At 41.7% G+C, this 19,904-nt stretch overlaps 1 protein-coding gene across 1 annotated transcript in view; it reads left to right on the forward strand.

Annotated features, from left to right (window-relative positions):
• Positions 1 to 19,904, forward strand: part of LOC134352575 (neuronal PAS domain-containing protein 2-like) — a 149,545-nt gene that overhangs the window by 51,382 nt on the left and 78,259 nt on the right. The window contains exons 5-8 of the mRNA XM_063059828.1: positions 2,884 to 2,973; positions 6,059 to 6,179; positions 15,486 to 15,599; positions 18,157 to 18,275. Coding sequence (XP_062915898.1) covers positions 2,884 to 2,973; positions 6,059 to 6,179; positions 15,486 to 15,599; positions 18,157 to 18,275 — 444 coding nt within the window. The remainder of the gene's footprint in view (positions 1 to 2,883; positions 2,974 to 6,058; positions 6,180 to 15,485; positions 15,600 to 18,156; positions 18,276 to 19,904) is intronic.

Raw genomic sequence — 19,904 nt, forward strand, 5'->3', positions numbered from 1 at the left:
TTTGTCTGCCTCTTATAATATTATAGTCCAGTAGGTCTCCCATCAACCTCCTTCTGTCCATGAAAAGCAAGCCCCACCTAGTCATAGAGTGTAGCAACAAGCCATTCAGCCCATCTAGTCCATGCCAAACTATTAATCTGCCTAGTCCATCGATCTGTACTGGGACCATAGCCCTCCATACCCCTCCCATCCATGTACCTATCCAAACTTCTCTTAGATATTGCAATCGAACCTACATTCAGCACTTCTGCTGGAAGCTCGTTCCACACTCACACCACCCTCTGAATGAAGACGTTCCCCTCATGTTGCCCTTAAATATTTCACCTTTCACATTTAACCCATGACCCTTAGTTCTAGTCTCACCATATGACCATAAGACATAGGAGCAGAATAAGGCCATTCCGCCCATCAGGTCTGCTCCACCATTCCATTATATCCGATCCGGATCCCACTCAACCCCATACACCTGCCCTCTCACCATATCCTTTGATGCCCTGACCGATCAGGAAGTGGTCATCTTCTGCCTTAAATATATGCATGGACTTGGCCTCCACCGCAGTCTGTGGCAGAGCATTCCACAGATTCACTACTCTCTGGCTAAAAAAATTCCTCCTTATCTCTGTTCTAAAAGGTCACCCCTCAATTTTGAGACTGTGCCCTTTAGTTCTGGATACCCTCACCATAGGAAACATCCTCTCCACATTACCCTATCTGGTCCCTTCAACATTCAGTAGGTTTCAGTGAGCTCCTGCCCACACCCCACCCCTGCATTCTTCTAAATTCCAGTGAGTACAGACCCAAAGCTGCCAAACACAACCTCAGTGGAAAAAGCCAGCTTGCATTTACCCTATCTATACTCCTCGTAATTTTATATAGCTCTGTCAACTTTTCCCTCATTCTCTTATGTTCCAGAGAGTGAAGTCCTCTCCACTCCCCCATAGACAAATTCCTCCAATCCAGGCAGCATCCTGGTGAATCTCCTCTGCACACTCTAGTGCAATCATACCCTTCCTGCAATTTGATGACCAGTGCCCAAGTGTTGCCTGGCCAGTGTTTTATAAACTGCATCCTATCATCCCAGTTATAATATTCTATGCCCTAACCTATAATGGCAGACAGACCATATAACCCCTGAAACTTTAACATTATAAAACTTTGCAGTTTGTAATATTAGCAGCATCTGTTGAACTAAACTTAAGCAGTACCTCATCATTGTCTTTGACCTTCAAGAACATTGGCTCTACTAACCTATGCTTAAATTCACCAAACTTCAAAAAAGGAATGGGTTTTTCTAAACTGTATCTTGGACTGTATTTCTTTTTTCTCTTTCTCTGCATTAGTGTTGTTAGGTTTATTTTGTTGTTTATTTCTGAGCACATGTAAATTATTCATAATTTATGTTAATTTCTGTTAATGTACACTCGTAATGTTCTGTGCTGCTGCTGTATAAAGCTAATTGTCATGGCATTTGTACCCTGTGAGTTTAAACCTATGACAATAAACCTGAAGTTGGGATGTGAGAAGATTTAAAACTGGCACTGTGCTGGTCACACAGTTTGCAGACAGTTCAAGATTGTTTAATGTCATTTCCAGCACGCAAGTGTAAAGGAGAACAAAATAATTGTTACTCTGGATCCGATGCAGCACAATAAGATAAAGAACACAGTAATAATAAAAAAAACACATTAAATATAATGTGGCACCATAGCGTGTAGTGGTCAGCACAAGACTTTACAGTAAAGGGGACTTCCATTCAATTCCCGTCACTGCCTGTAAGGAGTTTGTATGTTCTCCCTGCGACTGCATGGGTTTCCTACGGGTACTGCAGTTTTCTCCCACAGACCATAGACATACTAGTTGCCAGGTTAATTGGTCATTGTAAATTGCCCCGTGATTAGGTTAGGGTTAAGTTGGGAGATTGCTAGCCGACACAGCTCGAACGGCCAGAAGGGCTTATTCCATGCTGAATGTCAACAAATTAGACAAATAAATGCATACATACATACATAAGATAACTTATATACATAGATTGATTAGTGTTAGCATGTGGCCAACTGGTTAAGGCGTCAGTCTAGTGATCTGAAGGTCACTAGTTCGAGCCTCAGCTGAGGCAGCGTGTTGTGTCCTTGAGCAAGGCACTTAACCACACATTGCTCTGCGACGACACTGGTGCCAAGCTGTATCGGCCCTAGTGCCCTTCCCTTGGACAACATTGGTGGCATGGAGAGGGGAGACTTGCAGCATGGGCAACTGCCAGTCTTCCATACAACCATGCCGAGGCGCAAACCTTCCAAGGCGCAAATCCATGGTCTCACGAGACTAACAGATGCCCATTTATAGATTGATTACAGGTCCATAAAGTAGCACTAGGCGCAAGAGTGTCTGTACATAAGGTGACTCTGACACAAAGTAGTTGTGGTTGGGTGCGTGGAAGGGTGGGTTAGTGGGTGAAGGTGTTGATCAGCCTTGCTGCTTGGGGAAAGTAACTGTTTTTGAGTCTGGTGGTCCTTACATGGATGCTACGTAGCCTCCTCTCTGATGAAGTGGGACAAACAGTCCATGAGCAGGGTGGATGGGATCCTGCAAGATGTTACTGGCCCTTATCCAACACTGTTCTGCATGTATGTCCTTGATGGTGGGTAGGCAACGTGGTGATGCATTGGAAAAGAAATATCATTGCATCACCTCAAGAATAAAAAAAATAGAACCGGCCTGTTTTTGTCTCGTTGTGACTGTCATCTATCCACACTTAAGTGATGTCTGCAGCTTGGTACTGTCACGTATGAGTTATTTTCCAAGGGCTCTTCGTTCAAAACCTAAACTAGAAATGTGTATTGCACTTAAGTGGAGCAGCAATGGTTATTTCTTTCTATGTCCTTTCAGGCTTTAGATGGATTTCTCATAGCACTTAGTGTCGACGGAAACATTATTTATACCTCTGACAGTGTTTCTTCCCTGCTTGGACATTTACCGGTAAGAGTGATGCAATTTTTTTTTTGATGACACTTTGGTCTAGCGATCTTACACGAATTAGACAAGTAAGGAACTATAGAATCATGCAAGACAAATTGAAAAGCAGATTCATTTCTGCCTGTGGATTTGAAGTCTAAATGTGTGTTAAATTGTGTTATTCTGTGCACATAGGTAAGTACCACTAAATGGCTGCAGGCAAGAAGGAGGTTATATCCAGTGAGAATTTTCAACACAAAAATCAAAGCAGTCTACTTGTATGAATCTCAACTCTGAACTGTAATTGCTCAATTGTGCCTTTGAACGTTTCTACCTTGAATTCTACTTTGCTAATCATGCCTCAGTAGATATTAGTTTTGAAGGAAGACAGTGTATTTCTGGCTGTCTCTCCACACGTCATTTTGGCTTGAACAAAGTCAATAAATCACTTGGAAATTTCAGCTTTCACTCACATAAAATGGGAGCAGAAACTCTATTTAAAATATCTTGCAATTTGTAGAACATAGAACATTACAGCACAGTGCAGTCTCTTTCACTCACGATGTTGTGCCAACCTTTTAACCTGCTCTAAGATCAACCTCACCCTTCCCCCTCATATAGCCCTCCATTTTTCTTTTATCTGTATCTCTATCTAAACTTCCCTGATGTATCTGTCTCTACCTCCACCCCCAACAGTGCATTACACACACCCAGCACTATGCAAAACATCTATCTCAGGCATCCTTTCCTCAAATTACCTTACACTTTCCTTCAATCACCTTAAAATTCTTACCCCTTGTATTCCTGCCTCGGAGAAATATCTCTGCTGTCCACTCTTTCTATGCCTCTTGTCGTCTTATCAAAGAGCTTCACAAAAATGCTTCTGGATTGAAAGGTTTATCATATGAGGAGCACTTGATGGCTCTGAGCCTTTACTCGCTGGAAGTGAGGGAGGGATCTCATTGAAATGAATCAAATGTTGAAAGGCCTATATAGTGTGGATGTAGACATGGGGAGGATGTTTCCTATAGTGGGGGAGTCTAAGACCAGAGGACACAAACTCAAAATAGAGGGACGTCCATTTAGAATGGAAATGAGGAGTTTCTTTAGTCAGAGGGTGGTGAATCTATGGAATTTGTTGCCACAGGCATCTATGGAGGCCAAATCATCGAGTATATTTAAGACGGAGTTTGCTAGATTCTTGATAAGTAAGGGTGAGAAAGGTTACAGGGAGAAAGCAAGAGAATGGGGTTGAGAGAGAAATGGATCAGCTATGATCAAATACTGCAGGAAACCAAATGGACCGAATGGCCTAATTCTGCTTCAATGTCTTCTGGTCTTCTAAACCTCTATCAGTTCTCCTTTCATCTTCTTTCAATCCAAAGAGAGAAGCCTGAGTATGCTCAACCTCTCCTCATAAGGTGTGCTCTCTAATCCATGCAGCATTCTGGTGAATCTCTTCTGCACACTTCTAAGATCTTCCAAATCTTTCCATAATGAGGGGACCAGAATGCAACACGAAAAAACAAATGTGGTTTAATGAGGGTTTTATAGATCTGCAACATTACCTCCATAGTTCCTGATCTCAATTCCCCAACTAACGAAGGCCAGCACATTATACACTTCTTAGCCACCCTATCAACAACTTGCACAGCAACTTTGAGGTATCAGTGGACATGGACCCCAAGACCCTTCTGCTCCTCCACACTTCTAAGAATCCTGCTGGTAACCCCGTATTCTGCCTTCAAGTGTGACCTTCCAGAAGGAATCATTTCACACTCTTCCAGCTTGAACACCATCAGCCACTTCTTGTCCAAGCCTAATTAAGGAAACATGATAGCATAATCAAATAGAAAATCTCTTTCATACCGTGCTGCCGAGGATTCCCTAAAATTTCAATCTAAGGTTCCTCTCACTGATTCAACTAATGCACACTCCATTAGTGAAAGATAGCAAAATGCAGAAAGTGAGGAACAAGGGTAGAGCTGGGATACTGGTGCTATGGGTAGTGCTTTTCTCCCTTCTAACCCACAGGAAGGTTACGTTTTTAACATTGCTTTGGCCTCATTCAGTAAACTAACATTTTCTGCTAGCTTTCTCTGATGGGTTGGAAACTGACTGTTCATTCAATTGCTGCGCCCAGCTCTTGAATTGGAAATTAGGCTGTCACTTGCCTGCACTAGAAGTCCTCACTGGCTGCAATGCATTGCACAATTGAGCAACCCACACAAAATGCAGGAGGAACTCAGCAGGTCAGATTGCATCTATGGAGGGGAATAAGCAGTTGACGTCCCGGGTGGAGCAGAAGCTAGAATAAGATGGTAGGGGTGGGGAGGAGTACAAGTTAGCAGGTTCCTCCAGGAGCAACACAAAACATCGACTACTTATTCCCTCCATAGCTGCTGCCTGACCTGCTGAGTTCTTCCTGCATTTTGTGTGTGCTGCTAAAGATTTCCAGCATCTACAGAATTTCTTATGTCACTGCACAATAGACTGCTTCATCTGTGTCTAACGTCTAATTTTCGGTTCCGTTCTTAACCACATGCCAACCAGCCTTCTCTTTCTGAGATAATTAATCATTGCTGTGATAATTTAGCAATTGACTCATCTGACCTATTCAAACCTTTCTGTGGTCAGGACTTTACATGGTGCAAAGATCTCTACCTCAAGCCTGGTGTTGTTGGTTATACATGATGGGGTTTAGGTCGGATATCAATACGTCCTCCAGCTCAGGTTCCAAATTGGCCATAAATATAATTGAGTTTTATAACCAAGCTGCTTGGTTGTAAAACTAGAATCCAACTCTGAGCACGTGGAATGACACTGTAAACCTACAACAAATCACATGTGGAACACGCGGAGGAAACCCACATGGTCACAGGGAGAACATACAAGCTCCTTGCAGACAGTGCAGAGAATTGAACCCTGGTCACTGGCACCATAAAGCATTACACTCCAGTGCCACCCAAAATCCAGAGAGGCTGTGATGTACTATAATGTTGGCTATTACGGCTATTTTCAAGTCAACCTAAGACAAGGAATTGAATGGTTCTGTATGAAGAAATAGAGAAGGTTTTCCATTAAAAACTAACATTTTCTTTTGTACCAGTCAGATCTAGTGGACCAAAATATATTGAACTTCCTCCCAGAACAGGAGCATGCAGAAATATTCAAGCTGCTATCAAACCAGATGCTGGTGACTGACCAGGTCTCTCATGACTACTCCAACAGTATGTACCTACCTTGTATCTGATTTCTTATTTCAGCAGATGAATTTAACAAAATAAACTTGCATTTACAGCATTTCTTTAAAATAGGATAACATCCCAAGGTGTTCATACAGGCTCTGTTGAAGAGAAGATGTTTCCAGGACAGATGACAATGTGCTTGGTCAAAGACATGCTTGAAGGAGCATCTAAAAACATGAAAAAGAGGTGGAGAGGACATTCCAGAGCTTAGAGTCCATGCATGGGAGTGATCAGTCTCTGGAGTACAGGTCTGGAGGAAGGAATACAGTACCTCATAGGGCAGGGTACCTCTGTTGGAGAAAAAGTGGCAGGCATCTGGTTCAATACACAACGCGCTTGAAGAACTCGGCAGGGCAGGCAACATTTATGGATGGAAATAGACCATTGACATTTTGAATTGAGACCCTTTAATTGGACTAGAAAGAAAGGAGAGGTAGGTAGTACAAAAAGAGGTGAAGCAAGAGCTGGCAAGTAATAGGTGGACACGCAACCACGAGGAAATCTGCAGATGCTGGAATTTCAAGCAACACACAAAAAAGTTAGTCCTGACGAAGGGTCTTGGCCTGAAACGTCGACTGTACCTCTTCCTAGAGATGCTGCCTGGCCGGCTGCGTTCACCAACAACTTTTTTGTGTGTTGCAAGTAATAGGTGGGTCCAGGTGAAGGGAGTGACAGGCAGGTGAAGGAGGGAGAAGAGTGGTGATGAGGTCAGAAGATGACAGGTGTAATTGACAAAGGTGTGGTTCACTAGAATTTAAAAGAATGAGGGAAATTTTAATGAAACATATAAATATATTTTACAGGGTAAAGTATATATATTCCCATAACTGTTCAACCTACTAAGTTCCTCCAGCTGACTGTTTGTTACTTTACAAGGTAGATGTTGAGCTGATGGTTCTCTTGTGGGGAATCTAGAATTAGGGGAAATGTATAAACACAGATTTATATTAGATTCAGACTTATTTTAGATTTATTTATTTATTTATTTAGATTTACTTATTGCTGTTTAATACCACTAGCATATGTCATGAAATTTGTTCAACAAAGCAACAAAAGCAAAATAAGCTCCATTCCTTCCTCCCTCCCACCCACCCATCAGCAAACATGCACGGTCCTTGAATCTTCAACCTCCGTCTCCAGCTGGTCATGATGAAAAGACAGGAAACCAGACTGAGACCAGGATCAGACAGCACTTATAGAATGGTCATGTGTGCATGCATGTACTTGTGCACATGACAATAAGCTTGACTTTTGTCTTTGACATCGTATACCTGAAGGGTCACTTGATCTACACCTGCACCTAATATTCTCAGTGAGATCCCATAGTGTGAGCAGCTTTGGGCCCCTTATCTAAGAAAGGATGTGCTGATATTAGTGAGAATCTATAGGAGGTTCATGAGAATGATCCTGGGAATGAAAGGGTTAATGTATGAGTGTTTGATGAAGAGGATGTTCCTATAGTGAGCATGTCCAGGACTAAAGGATGCAGCCTCCAAGTAGCAGGATGTCCCTTTAGAACGGAGACGAGAAGTAATTCCTTTCACCGGAGTTTGGTGAATCTGTGGAATACTTTGCCACAGATGGCTGTGGAGCCAAATCATTTGGTATGTTTAAAGAGGAGGTTCTTGATTAGTCAGGGTGTCAAAAGCTAAGGGGAGAAGGCAGGAGAATGGGGCTGAGAGGGATAATAAATCAGCCATAATGGAATGACAGAGCAAACTTGATCGGGTGAATGGCCTTATGTCTTCTGCTCTTATAAGCAGTCATTTGATCAACTGTTTTAGTGATATTGGATGAGAAATAAGTAGCCAGCCGCTTTGGAAGAATTCGCCAACAATGAGAAGAAAGCATCTCCTAGAGAAGATGTTTGTCTGTTTACAGACACAGCTGAGGGACAGTACTCCACTGGAGTTGCACTGGGTTGTCAGCCTGGGTCCTGTGATAGCTCTCGAAATTGGAGGCACCTCCTAACCTGGAGATGCAAGAGTGAACCAGATGAGGAGCAGGTGATGTGAACTGGGCTGATCTACTGGTGCTTACTGTAAGAGTGTAGCAAAGCTGAAAAATGCTGGGAATGATCAGCTGTTTAGGTGACACCAGTGGGAGTAGTGGGAGAGAGTAACAGGCCAGAATCAGATCCAATATCACTAAGATACGTATATCATGAAATTTATTGTTTTGCGGCAGCAGTATGGTGCAATATATTTTAAAAAGTACTATAAACTACAATAATATTTTTTTTAAATTAAATTAAAAAGTAAGTGTAGAAGAGTAAAAATAATGAGGTAGCTTTCATGGGTTGGTTCACTGTCCATTCAGAAATCTGTTAGTTCTTCCTCCGGGTCAACTTTGTATCCAACTAGCCAACTCACCCTGCATCTCATACGATCCTACTTCCTTGATCAATCTATCATGTTGAAGTCCATGTAGGCAATGCCTACCTCCCTGCCCTTGTCAATACTCTTGGTCACCTCTTCAAAAAGTTCATGAGACACAGGTTCCCGCACACAAAGCCAAACACAAACTGAGTGGAAAGTATATAGAAATTAGCTGTAAATTTATTCCAAAAGTTAAAAAGTAGGACTGCAACAAGGAAATTGTAAGCACAATGGATTCTGCAGATGCTGGAAATCCAGAGAAACACACACAGAATGCTGGAGGAACTCAGCAGGTCAGGCAGCATCTATAGAGAGAACTAAACAGTTTCAGGCTGAGACCGTTCATCAGGACTTTTTCAGCATTGCTGATAAAAGGTCTCGTCCCAAAAATCTCTACTGTTTAATCCTCTCCAAATAATTTTTTTATGGTTATAGATGTTAACTCTGAAGTTTCAACAGGATCTAAATCAAATTGGAAAGTATTCAGAGAAATTGCAAGTGAAATTTAGCTCAGACAAGAGTGAAATGAGGAACACTGGGAAGTTAAATGAGGGCAGGACTTACACATACTGTAAACACAAGAAATTTTGCAGGTGCTGGAAATCCAGAGTAACATACACAACATGCTGGAGGAACTCAGCAGGTCAGGCAGCTTCTATAGTAAGGAATATAGAGCCAACGTTTCAGGCTGAGACCCTAAATCAGGACTAGAAAGGATGGGGAAAGGAGTTATACAGTGAGCGACAGGGCCCTGGAGAATGTAAAAGAGATTTAAGAGTACATTGCTCTCTGAAAATAGCGATACAAAAAGATAAAGTGTTAAAAAAGGTCTTCATTGACTGGTCATTGAGTTGGGACATCATGTTACAATTATATAAGAAGTTGGTGTACCTGCAATATTGTGTGCAGTTCTGCTTGCTGTATTGTAGAGAGGATGTGATTAATCTGGAGAGTACAAGGACGTTGCAGGAACTGGAGAGCTTGAGTTATGAGGATAGACTGAGACTGCTTTCCATGGAGTGAAGGAGTTTGAGGGGTGACCTTAGGTTTGATGTGAGAGAGGACTGAGAGACAAAATTTTCACACAGAGGATTATGGGCATGAAATGAGTAACCAGACGAAGTGGTAGAGGCAGGTACAATTCTAGTCATCCCGTTATTGAAAGAGTGTTGAGCCTTGGTGAGGGTACAGAAGAAGTTTACCAGGATACTGCCTGGATTAGAGGCCATGTGCTATAATGAGAGTTTGGACAAGCTTGGCTTGTTTTCTCTGGAGCGGTGGTGGCTGTGGGGAGATCTGAAAGAGGTTTATAAGATTATGACATGGAACTCAGAAAAAGAGGGCTGTGGGTAACCCAAGGTAATTTCTAAGGTAAGGACATGTTCAGCACAGCTTTGTGGGCTGAAGGGCCTGTATTGTGCTATAGGTTTTCTATGTTTCTTTGAGAGGCATAGATGGAGAAGACAGAGTATTTTTTCCCCAGGGTTGAAATGTCTAACAACAGAGGGCATGCATTTAACGTGAGAGGGGGTAAGTTCAAAGGATCGTGAGGGGCAATATTTTTTACACAAGAAGTGGTGGATGCCTGAAATGTGCCTGCTGAGATGGTGGTAGAGGCAGGAGCATCAGGGACTTTTAAGAGACACATGGATAGGCACAGGAATGTGGGAAAAATGGAGGAACATACATATTGTATGGACAGAGGGAATTAGTGTTGTTGGCCATTTGATTACTAATTGTGGGCTAAAGGGCCTGTTCTGTGCTGTACTGTTCTATATTCTAATTTATAACACTTAAAAGATATTTAAGTAGGTTTATAGATAGGAAAGGTCTAGGGCCCAGCGTCTCTAGACTTTAGAGAGATATGGGTCAGATGTAAGTAAAGGGAAGTAACTCAGGAAGGTATCTTGGTGGGCATTCACAAAAACTGAGGTGAAGGGCTTTTCCCACACACTGTAACTTGACTCTATGGTTGATGTCAATTAAATAGGTTTGTGCGTGTTTTTGTTTGAGAACCTGGTGATGTTTTGATGGGTGAATCACACATTTCTGTGCCCTATTTTCACATGTCTAACAGTTGAGAGTTTCGTACCAGGGCAAATCAAACAGATGAAGGATCTGCAACTGTTTTAGAGGTAGAAGAAAACAACAAGAATGAAAAACAAAACTACAAAAATGAGTCATTAAATAAAATAAACCACAGCATAGGGAGTGTAACTGCAAAGCAAGCAGATTGTGGCATTTCCTTGGGTAGTCAGAGAGGCTTACAGTTAGACAATTCAACCCATTGTATCTAAGAGACCCATCCATTTTCTCCCTGACTTGGTCTGTGACACAGGAGTAGAATCATAAGCAGGTTTAATATCACTGGCATATGTTGTGAAGTTTGTTGTTTTTTTTTGCAGCTGTACATTGCAATACATAATAATAAAACTGAATTGCAGTATGTATAATAGTTAAATTGAATAAGCAGTGCAAAAAGGCAGTGAGGGAGAGTTCATGCATTCTGTGTCCATTCAGAAATCAGATGGCAAAGCTGTTCCTGAATTGCTGAGTGTGTGCTTTTAGGGTCCAGTAACTTCCTCCTGACAGTAACAGTGAGAAGAGAGCGTGTACAGTGTGATGGGGGTCCTTCATAATAGATGCCATTTTTGAGGCATCGCTCCTTGAAGATGTCCTGGATTCTGCGGAGGGTAGTGCCCATGATAGAGCTGACATCATGGAATTCGCAACTTTCTGCAGCTTATTTTGATCCTGTGCAGTAGACCCACCACTACATACCAGATGGTGATGCAGCCAGTTAGAATGTTTTCCATGGTGCATTTGTAGAAATCTGTGACTGTCTTTGATGATGTACCAAATCTTCTCAAACTTGTCATGAAATATACCCATTACTGTGCCTTCTTTGTAACTGCACCCTTATGTTGGGTCCAGGATAGATCTTCAGAGATGTTGACAGCCAGGCACTTGAAATTGCTCACTCTTTCCACTTCTGATCCCTCAATAAGAACTGGTGTATGTTCTCTCATCTTATCCTTTTTGAAGTCTTACTGATGCTGATTGCAAGGTTGTTGCCGTGACACCACTCAACCAGCTGATCTATCTCACTCCTGTACACCTTCTTCTCACCATCTGAAATTTTGCCAACAATAGCTGTGGTGTCAGCAAATTTATAGATGGCCTAGCCACATGGTCATTGGTGTAGAGAGAGTAGAGCAGTGGGTTGAGCACACATCCCTGAGGTGTGCCAGCGTTGATTGTCGGTGAGGTGGAGATGTTATTTCCAATCCACACATTCTGTGGTCTTCCGGTGATGAAGTTGAGGATGCGGTTGCTGAGGAAGGTACAAAGGCCGAGGTTTTGGAGCTTTTTGATCAGAACTGTGGGAATGATGATGTTAAACACTGAGTTTTAGTCAATAAACAGCATCCCAACATAAGTACAAGTAAGGGTTTCAAGTACACAGTTCATTGAAAGCAGTGTTGCAGGTAGATAAGGTGGTGAGGAAGTTACTTGGCATGTCGGCCTTCATCAGTCAGGGCACTGAGTATAGGGGTTGGGAAGTTGTATTGCGGTTATGTATCTATGCTGTAATGCTCCATGACTCTGTAACCCTAATACAAAACGTTAGTCAGAGAATTATAGAGCATTACAGCATAGACAAAGTTCATCTAGACCATGCCAACCTGGTCTTCTGAATAGTCCCACCTACCTAAACTCTATACTTTCCTCCAAACACCTTAAAAATATGCCCCTGGGTATTGACCATTTCCACCCTGGGGAAAAAGAAGCCTCTGGCTGTCCACTTGATAATGTCCCTTATCATCTTGTACACCTCTATCAGGTCACCTCTCACCCTCTTTTGCTCCAAAGAGAAAAGCCATAGGTCACTCAACCTATCCTTGTAGGCCAATTTCATGTGGAACTCTCATGCAAACACAGAGTCTCTGTTGTTCTACTGAGGTCTGTAAATGGGTTCATTATTCCTTTCATATTTTTAAAGATTTATTGTTCATCCTTAACTGCCCTCAAGATAGTGATGATGAGTTACCTTGAATGTCCACAGTCTCCAGAGTCTTAAAGGCATATAGCATGTGGAACCACACCCTTCAGTCCAACTCTTTGATGCCAACCAAATGCCCAACTAAATGAGTCTTATTTGCTGACTGTTGGCCCATATCCCTCAAAACTTTTCCAGTGCACGTACCTGCCCAAGTGCCTTTTAAATATTGCTAGTTCTCCTGACTCAACCACCTCCCATGGCAGCTCATTCCATAAATGCACCACCTTCTACATGAAGAAGTTGCCCCTCAAATCCATTTTAAACTTTTCCCTTCTCACCTTAATCCTGTTCTCTGTAGGTTTTGATTCCTTATTCCTGGGGAAAAAAAGATTGTGCACATTCACCTTATCTATGCCCCTCGTGATCTTATACACATCTATAAGGTCAACCCTCAGTCTGCCATACTCCAAGAATTAAGACCAAGCCTGTTCAAACTCCCCTTGTAACTCAACTGCAGGCAATATTCTCAAAACTTTGTACTCTTTCCACTTTAAATACATGAATCACGTAACAGGGTAGACAAAACTATGCGTAATAATCCAAGTCTGGCCTCACCAACACCTTGTACATAATGTCTCAACTCTCGTATTCAATGCCCCTGACTGCAGAAAGCCAGCCTGCCAAATAATTCCCTCAGCACCTTCAGAGAACTATATCCTTGTGCTCCTAGGCCCCTCTGTTCAAAAGCGCTTCCCATCTTCTCTATGGGGCATTCCAGGATTTAGGCTCAAGTGTCGGTGAAGAATCAAGATATGTTCTGAGTTGCTATGGTGTAGTTGGTGGAGGACCTGTAGATGATGATTTTCCCAGGCACATGTCTGTCCTGGTAGTAGAGGGCTTGGGAGATGCTGTTCAAATTTGCTCAATAACTTTTAGTCCTTTTTGTAACTGGTACACTCCACAACGACTATACACTGGTGACTGTGAAAGAGCAGTCAGGGTAATGTATCAACCAACTTCTTGAGAGTTGCTGGTACTCCACTGATGCAGGTCAATGGGAAGTATTACAAATCAGAATATGGTTTAATATCTCTGACATAGGTCATGAAATTCATTGTTTTGCAGCAGCAGTGCAGAGCAATACTTTATTATAAAAAATATATATAAAAATAAATTAAATAAGTAGTGCAAATATAGTGAATTCGTGTTCATTGGTTGGTTCATTGTCTGTTCAGAAATCTGATGGTGAAGGGAAAGAAACCGTTCCTAAGACATTGACTGTGCATCTTTAGATATCTGATATATATAAGATATCTTCTCTGATGGTAGTAATAAGAAGAGAACATGTCCTGGGTGATGGGGGTCATACCAGGCAAAGATCTAACCAGTTAGAATGCTCTTCGCCTTTCATCGGTAGAATCCCGTTCATTGGCATACAAAATCTCCTCAAGCTTCTGTTGAAGCTTAGCCACCGAAGTGCCTTCTACATACAGTAATTGCATCAATGTGTTGTACCTGGGATAGATCTTCAGAGATCTTCTGACTGCTCACCCTTTCCACTGCTGATCCCTCGAATGAAACGTAGTATGTGTTCTTCCGACTTCCCCTTCCTGAAGTCCACAATCAATTCCTTGGTCTTACTGACATCGAATGCAAGGTTTTTGTTATGACCCCACTCGACCAGCTGATTTTTCTCACTCCTGTACCTCCTCGTTACAATCCTCATCCGTCTCTTGTAAACGATGGAAAGACCCGGGGTGTATGTGAGGCAGCCATCACAGTTTACCCAATCACTGTCTGACCTGATGATGTAGCTATATTATTTACATGACTGCTCCAGCATTGTCTGCTTTAGTTGTCTAAAAGATTTATGCACTTATAGACATTCAGAATTTGAAGAAGCTTCTTTTTTTCACTCTTACACTTTATTTTCATGCATGTTTGAAACCAAGAAATAGACACATTGTGCTGGAAATGAAGTTGTTCTCAGGGGGAATATTGAATCTATAATTTAATTCTGCCTGTTCACAGTGTGCAGTGAAACTTAATTCCAGGTTTTCGCACAGACAGCATACTTAGTTAGCGCACGTAATGTCCGGTCTCCTTTTACATCTCAATAATTCCCTTTATGTGAAGGAGCAAGATGTTGTCACATGCAATGATGCATAGTTTGCAGCAGAGATTATCGATGCCAAAACTCTTTGTTCCAATAACACCACTTTGATGTGGTCCTCAGCATGTTAACGTGGTCTTTCTGTGTTAATGATAATGTCAGTAAACCACTGGCTGAACACAGAATGTACTGATGACTTACTGCTGGTTGCTCAACTCCAACATGCAGGGCAAATGTTAAAACTCATTGATGGGTTGATTGCTTTAATGTTCTCAGAACTCTTGATCACAGACCTCCCATTGCTCCTTTGGCCATACTGGTTCCTAAGGGGTTCAAGCCATCTTAAGTCCTTGTTTACATCTACGTTCAGCAGGTCGGACAGAAGGTAACAAATCCAGAGACTGGGCAGGAAGATGTCTCGACTACTGCCAACCATCAATACGAGACAAAGGCGCCAATAAATGATTCATCTCATCCAAATTCGATTCAGTCAGAACGAGAAGGCAAAGAAGGTGTCCAGCACACTGTCTGAAAATTAATTCCTACAGAACTTTCCCACAACCAAACCATACATTTGCTTCGAGACAGAAGTTAGTGAATGACCTAAAATATATGCATAAAAGATTAAGTTGGAGAATATGTTAAATTCTGAATTTTATTATTTATTATGGACAGATTTGCTATATTTTGAAAACAAGATGCAACTGATTCACGTTTTAAGTTGTAAGTATGTCTGAGTGTGTTCTGATAATGTAGCTCCATTGATAACAGCTGTTGTCCTTTTTATTTTCTAGATCAAAGTCACATTGAATTCTGCTGTCATTTATCAAGAGGGTCCTTGGATCCAAAAGACACCCCCATCTATGAATATGTAAAATTTGTGGGGAATTTTAAATTTTACAATCTGGGTGAGTTCACGTGACGATGCTTTGTACATTCTGTTCCTGGGTATGTTGTGCTGACATAGCAGTTAAAGCTTTTCTGAAGGCAGCTGCTGATTTGAATCATTGATCCAAGGACACAAGTTCGAATCCCACCAGGGCAACAGAGCGATTTAAATTCAAGTAAATAAGTAAGCTGGAATCACAAAACGAGCCTCAGTAAAAATGAGCACTAAACTACCCAGCTGTTGTAGAAGTCAATAAAGTTAACTGATGTACTTCAGGGAAGGAAAACGGTCATTTTTACCATAGGAGCAGAACTAGGACTTTTGGCCCATTGAGACTGCTCCGCCATTCCATCGTGACTTATTTAGTATCCCTCTCAATCCCACTCTTCTGCCTCCTCCCCATAATCTTTGATGCTTCTATTAATCAAGAAACTATGAACCTCGGCTTAAATATACCCAGTGACCTGGCCTTCACAACCATCAGTGGCAATGAATTCCACATATTCACCACCCTCTGGCTAAAGAAAATTTTCCTCATCTCTGTTCTAAATGGATATTCCTCTGTTCTGAGGCTATTCACTCTGTTCCTAGACTAATAGAAACATCCTGTCCCCATCCACTCTATCTTGGCCTTTCAATATTCGAAAGGATTCAATCTGATTCCTCCTCGTTCTTCTAAATCCCAGTGAGTACAGACCAGAGCCATCATATGTTAATCCTTTCATTCCCTGAATCATTCTAGTGAACTTCCCCTCAATCCTTTCCTTTCTTAGATAAGGAGCCCAAAACTCACAATACTCCAAATGTATTCTGTTAAATGCTTTATAAAGCCTCCGCATTGCATCCTTGCTTTTATATTCTAGTCTTTTCAAGACGGATGTTAACATTGCATTTGCCTTCATTACCAGCATCTCAGCCTGAAAATTAAGCTTTAGGAAATCTTGCACTCAGACTCCCATGTTCCTTTGCAACTTCAATTTCTGAATTTGCTCCCCATTTAGAGAACAGTTTATGCATTTGTTCCTTCTACCAAAGTACGTGACTATATACTTACAAGAAAATCCGCAGATGCTGGAAATCCAAAGCAACACGTGCAAAATGCTGGAGGAAATCCGCAGGCCAGGCAGCATCTACACTTTGCCCATTTTCCTAATCTGTCCAAATATTTCTGCAGACCTCCTGCTTCCTCAACACCACCTGCCCCTCCACCTATCTTTGTATTGTCCACAAACTTCAAGTTTGTTTAAAAACGCAAACACGAGGAAATCTGCAGATGCTGGAAATTCAAGCAACACACACGAAATGCTGGCAGAACGCAGCAGGCCAGGCAGCACCTATAAGAAGAAGTACAGTCGACGTTTCGGGCCGAGACCCTTCGTCAGGACTAACTGAAAGAAGAGCTAGTAAGAGATTTGAAAGTGGGAAAGGGGGGAGGAGATCTGAAATGACAGAAGAAGACAGAAGGGGGAGGGATGAAGCTAAGAGCTGGAAAGTTGAATGGCAAAAGGGATACAAGGCTGGAGAAGGGAGAGGATCATGGGATGGGAGGCCTAGGGAGAAAGAAAGGGGGAGGGGAACACCAGAGGAAGATGGAGAGCAGGCAAGGAGTTATTGTGAGAGAGACAGAGAGAGAAAAAAGAGAGGAAAAAGGGAAAATAAACAAATAAATAAATAAATGAGGGATGGGGTAAGAAGGAGGAGGAGGGGCATTTCGGATCTCCCCCTCCCCCTCCCACTTTCAAATCTCTTACTATCTCTTCTTTCAGTTAGTCCTGACGAAGGGTCTTGGCCCGAAGCGTCGACTGTACCTCTTCCTATAGATGCTGCCTGGCCTGCTGCGTTCACCAGCATTTTGTGTGTGTTGCTTCAAGTTTGTTTATTGTCATTCAACCGTACACATGAATGCCGCCAAACCAAAGAATGTTCCTCCTGACCAAGCTGCATAAGACAGCAAACATAACTCATGCACAACACATAAAGTAATAGTAACAAATAATAAGGTGCATTTCTGACACAAAGTTAAAAGCAAATGATGTAATGTGACTGGGGCTTCATACGTGATCAGACTTGGGTGATGGCAGGGAGTCTCAGCCTAGGGGAAGAAGCTGTTATCCTATCAGTCCTTGTCCTAATGCTAAGGTATCTCCTGCCTGATGATAGGGTGTCAAAGAGATTGTTAGATGCGTGATTGTTGGGTGGATAGGGGGGATCATGGGACGGAACTTGGCTATCTGTCATCCAGCTCATTACCCAGTCCAGCCAATACACTCAGAGGCAAATAGAAATGAATAATAAAAGTTAACCTTACCAGCAATCCCCAAATGCTCCAACAGAATAATTTCAAAGAAATCAAGATTAAAAGGAGGTCAAGAATTGTTTAATGTTCGCCTCATGGGTCTTTGACCAAAAGTATTGATGTATAAACTCGTTGCAAGCAAGCAGAGTTTTATCAAACACTGTATTGGAAGATTATGTCCAATTTTAATATTTAGCTTTTACATTTTCTGTTAGTCTGTCTGCAGTATTTGAAGCAAAACAGTTATTCACCTTCTGAAAAGACATTATTGTCGTTGCAGTGCCTGCATCATCCTGCAATGGTTTTGAATCGGCCATTTCAAGGTCATTTAGATCCACAGGAAAGGAACAAGTCTGCCTTGTGGCTACAGTACGTCTTGTTATCCCACAGTTTTTAAAGGTAAGGACAATGCAAGCACTGCTTTCTTCGATATTCTCCAGATCTCTGGATTTTGAATCAAACAAAAGCCCTGATGGTTCTTTAATTTAACCTCTCTCACTGATGTTACTTTAAAGTGCTACGCATTATGTTCCCTCTACAATCCAGACTGACTAATTACAGTGCCTATTAAAAGTATTCACCGTCTCTTCCCCCCGCCCCCCAAAATGGAAGTTTTCATGTTTTATTGTTGTACAACATTGAATCACAGTGGATTTAATTTGGCTGTATTTTTGGCACAGATCAACAGAAAAAAGGAATCTTTTGTATCAAAGTGAAAACAGATCTCTACAAAGTGACAAAATCTTTCTTTCTAGACATAAAACTAGCTCAATCCTGTAACTTAATTTACCTCCATTACTAGTTCATTTCAGATTCTAAGCACTCACTGTGTTAAGTTATTTTTCTCACATCATTCTTTGCCAAGCACTACCATTCTATGTACATAACCTATTTCTTATCTCTGCTGATGAGAATATTTTCTCTACGTCTGTTCTGTGTCTACGTTCATACTTTTAAATACCTTTACCATATCTCCTTGCAACCTTCTGCATTCCAAGAACAAGGAAGTGTCCACAGCCTATCCAGGGAATAATTTAGGAAATTTATTCTGCACCTTCAACAAAGCTTTGTATCTTTTCTAAGTGTGGCTTATAGAAATGGTCATTATTTTCCAATTAATGAAGAACCAGCACTTTAAAAAGCTTCATTATTGTGCATTTACTCATCCTTTTGTAAAGGCTCCATCAAACGAATATTGATGGTGAGCCTGTGAAATGAGCCAAGGGAGAAGTGGTCAGAGATGGAAAGCAGAATGGCTTTCCATTAGGTCCAAAGCTAGTGATTAAGTTGGAAATAAACGTGAATCGGAATCAGATTTACCATCACTGGCACGCCATGAAATTTGTTGTTTTGCGGCAGCAGTACAGTGCAATACATAAAATAAACTATAAGTTACTAAATTACTATGTGCAAGGAACAGAGATATCTTAGGTGACTGGCCAATGGGAAATAGAGCTTTGTAGAGTATAAATATAGCAATATAAAACCATAAATAATTAAATAATAATATGTAAATTATGCCAGATGGAAATAAGTCCAGGACCAGCCTATTGGCTCAGGGTGTCTGACCCTCCAAGGGAGGAGTTATAAAGTTTGATGGCCACAGGCAGGAATGACTCCCTATGACGCTCTGTGTTGCATCTCGGTGGAATGAGTCTCTGGCTGAACGTACTCCTGTGCCCAACCAGTCCATTATGTAGTGGATGGGAGACATTGTCCAAGATGGCATGCAACTTTTGGACAGCATCCTCTTTTCAGACACCACCATCAGAGAGCCCAGTTCCATCCCCACCACATCACTGGTCTTACAAATGAGTTTGTTGATTCTGTTGGTGTCTGCTACCCACAGCCTGCTGCCCCAGCAGGCAACAGCAAACATGATCGCACTGGCCACCACAGACTCGTAGAACATCAATGCAAAACATAATCTAGCACAGAAAAAAAAATAATAATAATAAATAAACAAGTAAATCAATTATGTATATTGAATAGACTTTAAAAAGTGCAAAAACAGAAATACTGTAATTT

This window comes from Mobula hypostoma, chromosome 10 (assembly GCF_963921235.1).
Source record: "Mobula hypostoma chromosome 10, sMobHyp1.1, whole genome shotgun sequence".
Classification (NCBI taxonomy): domain Eukaryota; kingdom Metazoa; phylum Chordata; class Chondrichthyes; order Myliobatiformes; family Myliobatidae; genus Mobula; species Mobula hypostoma.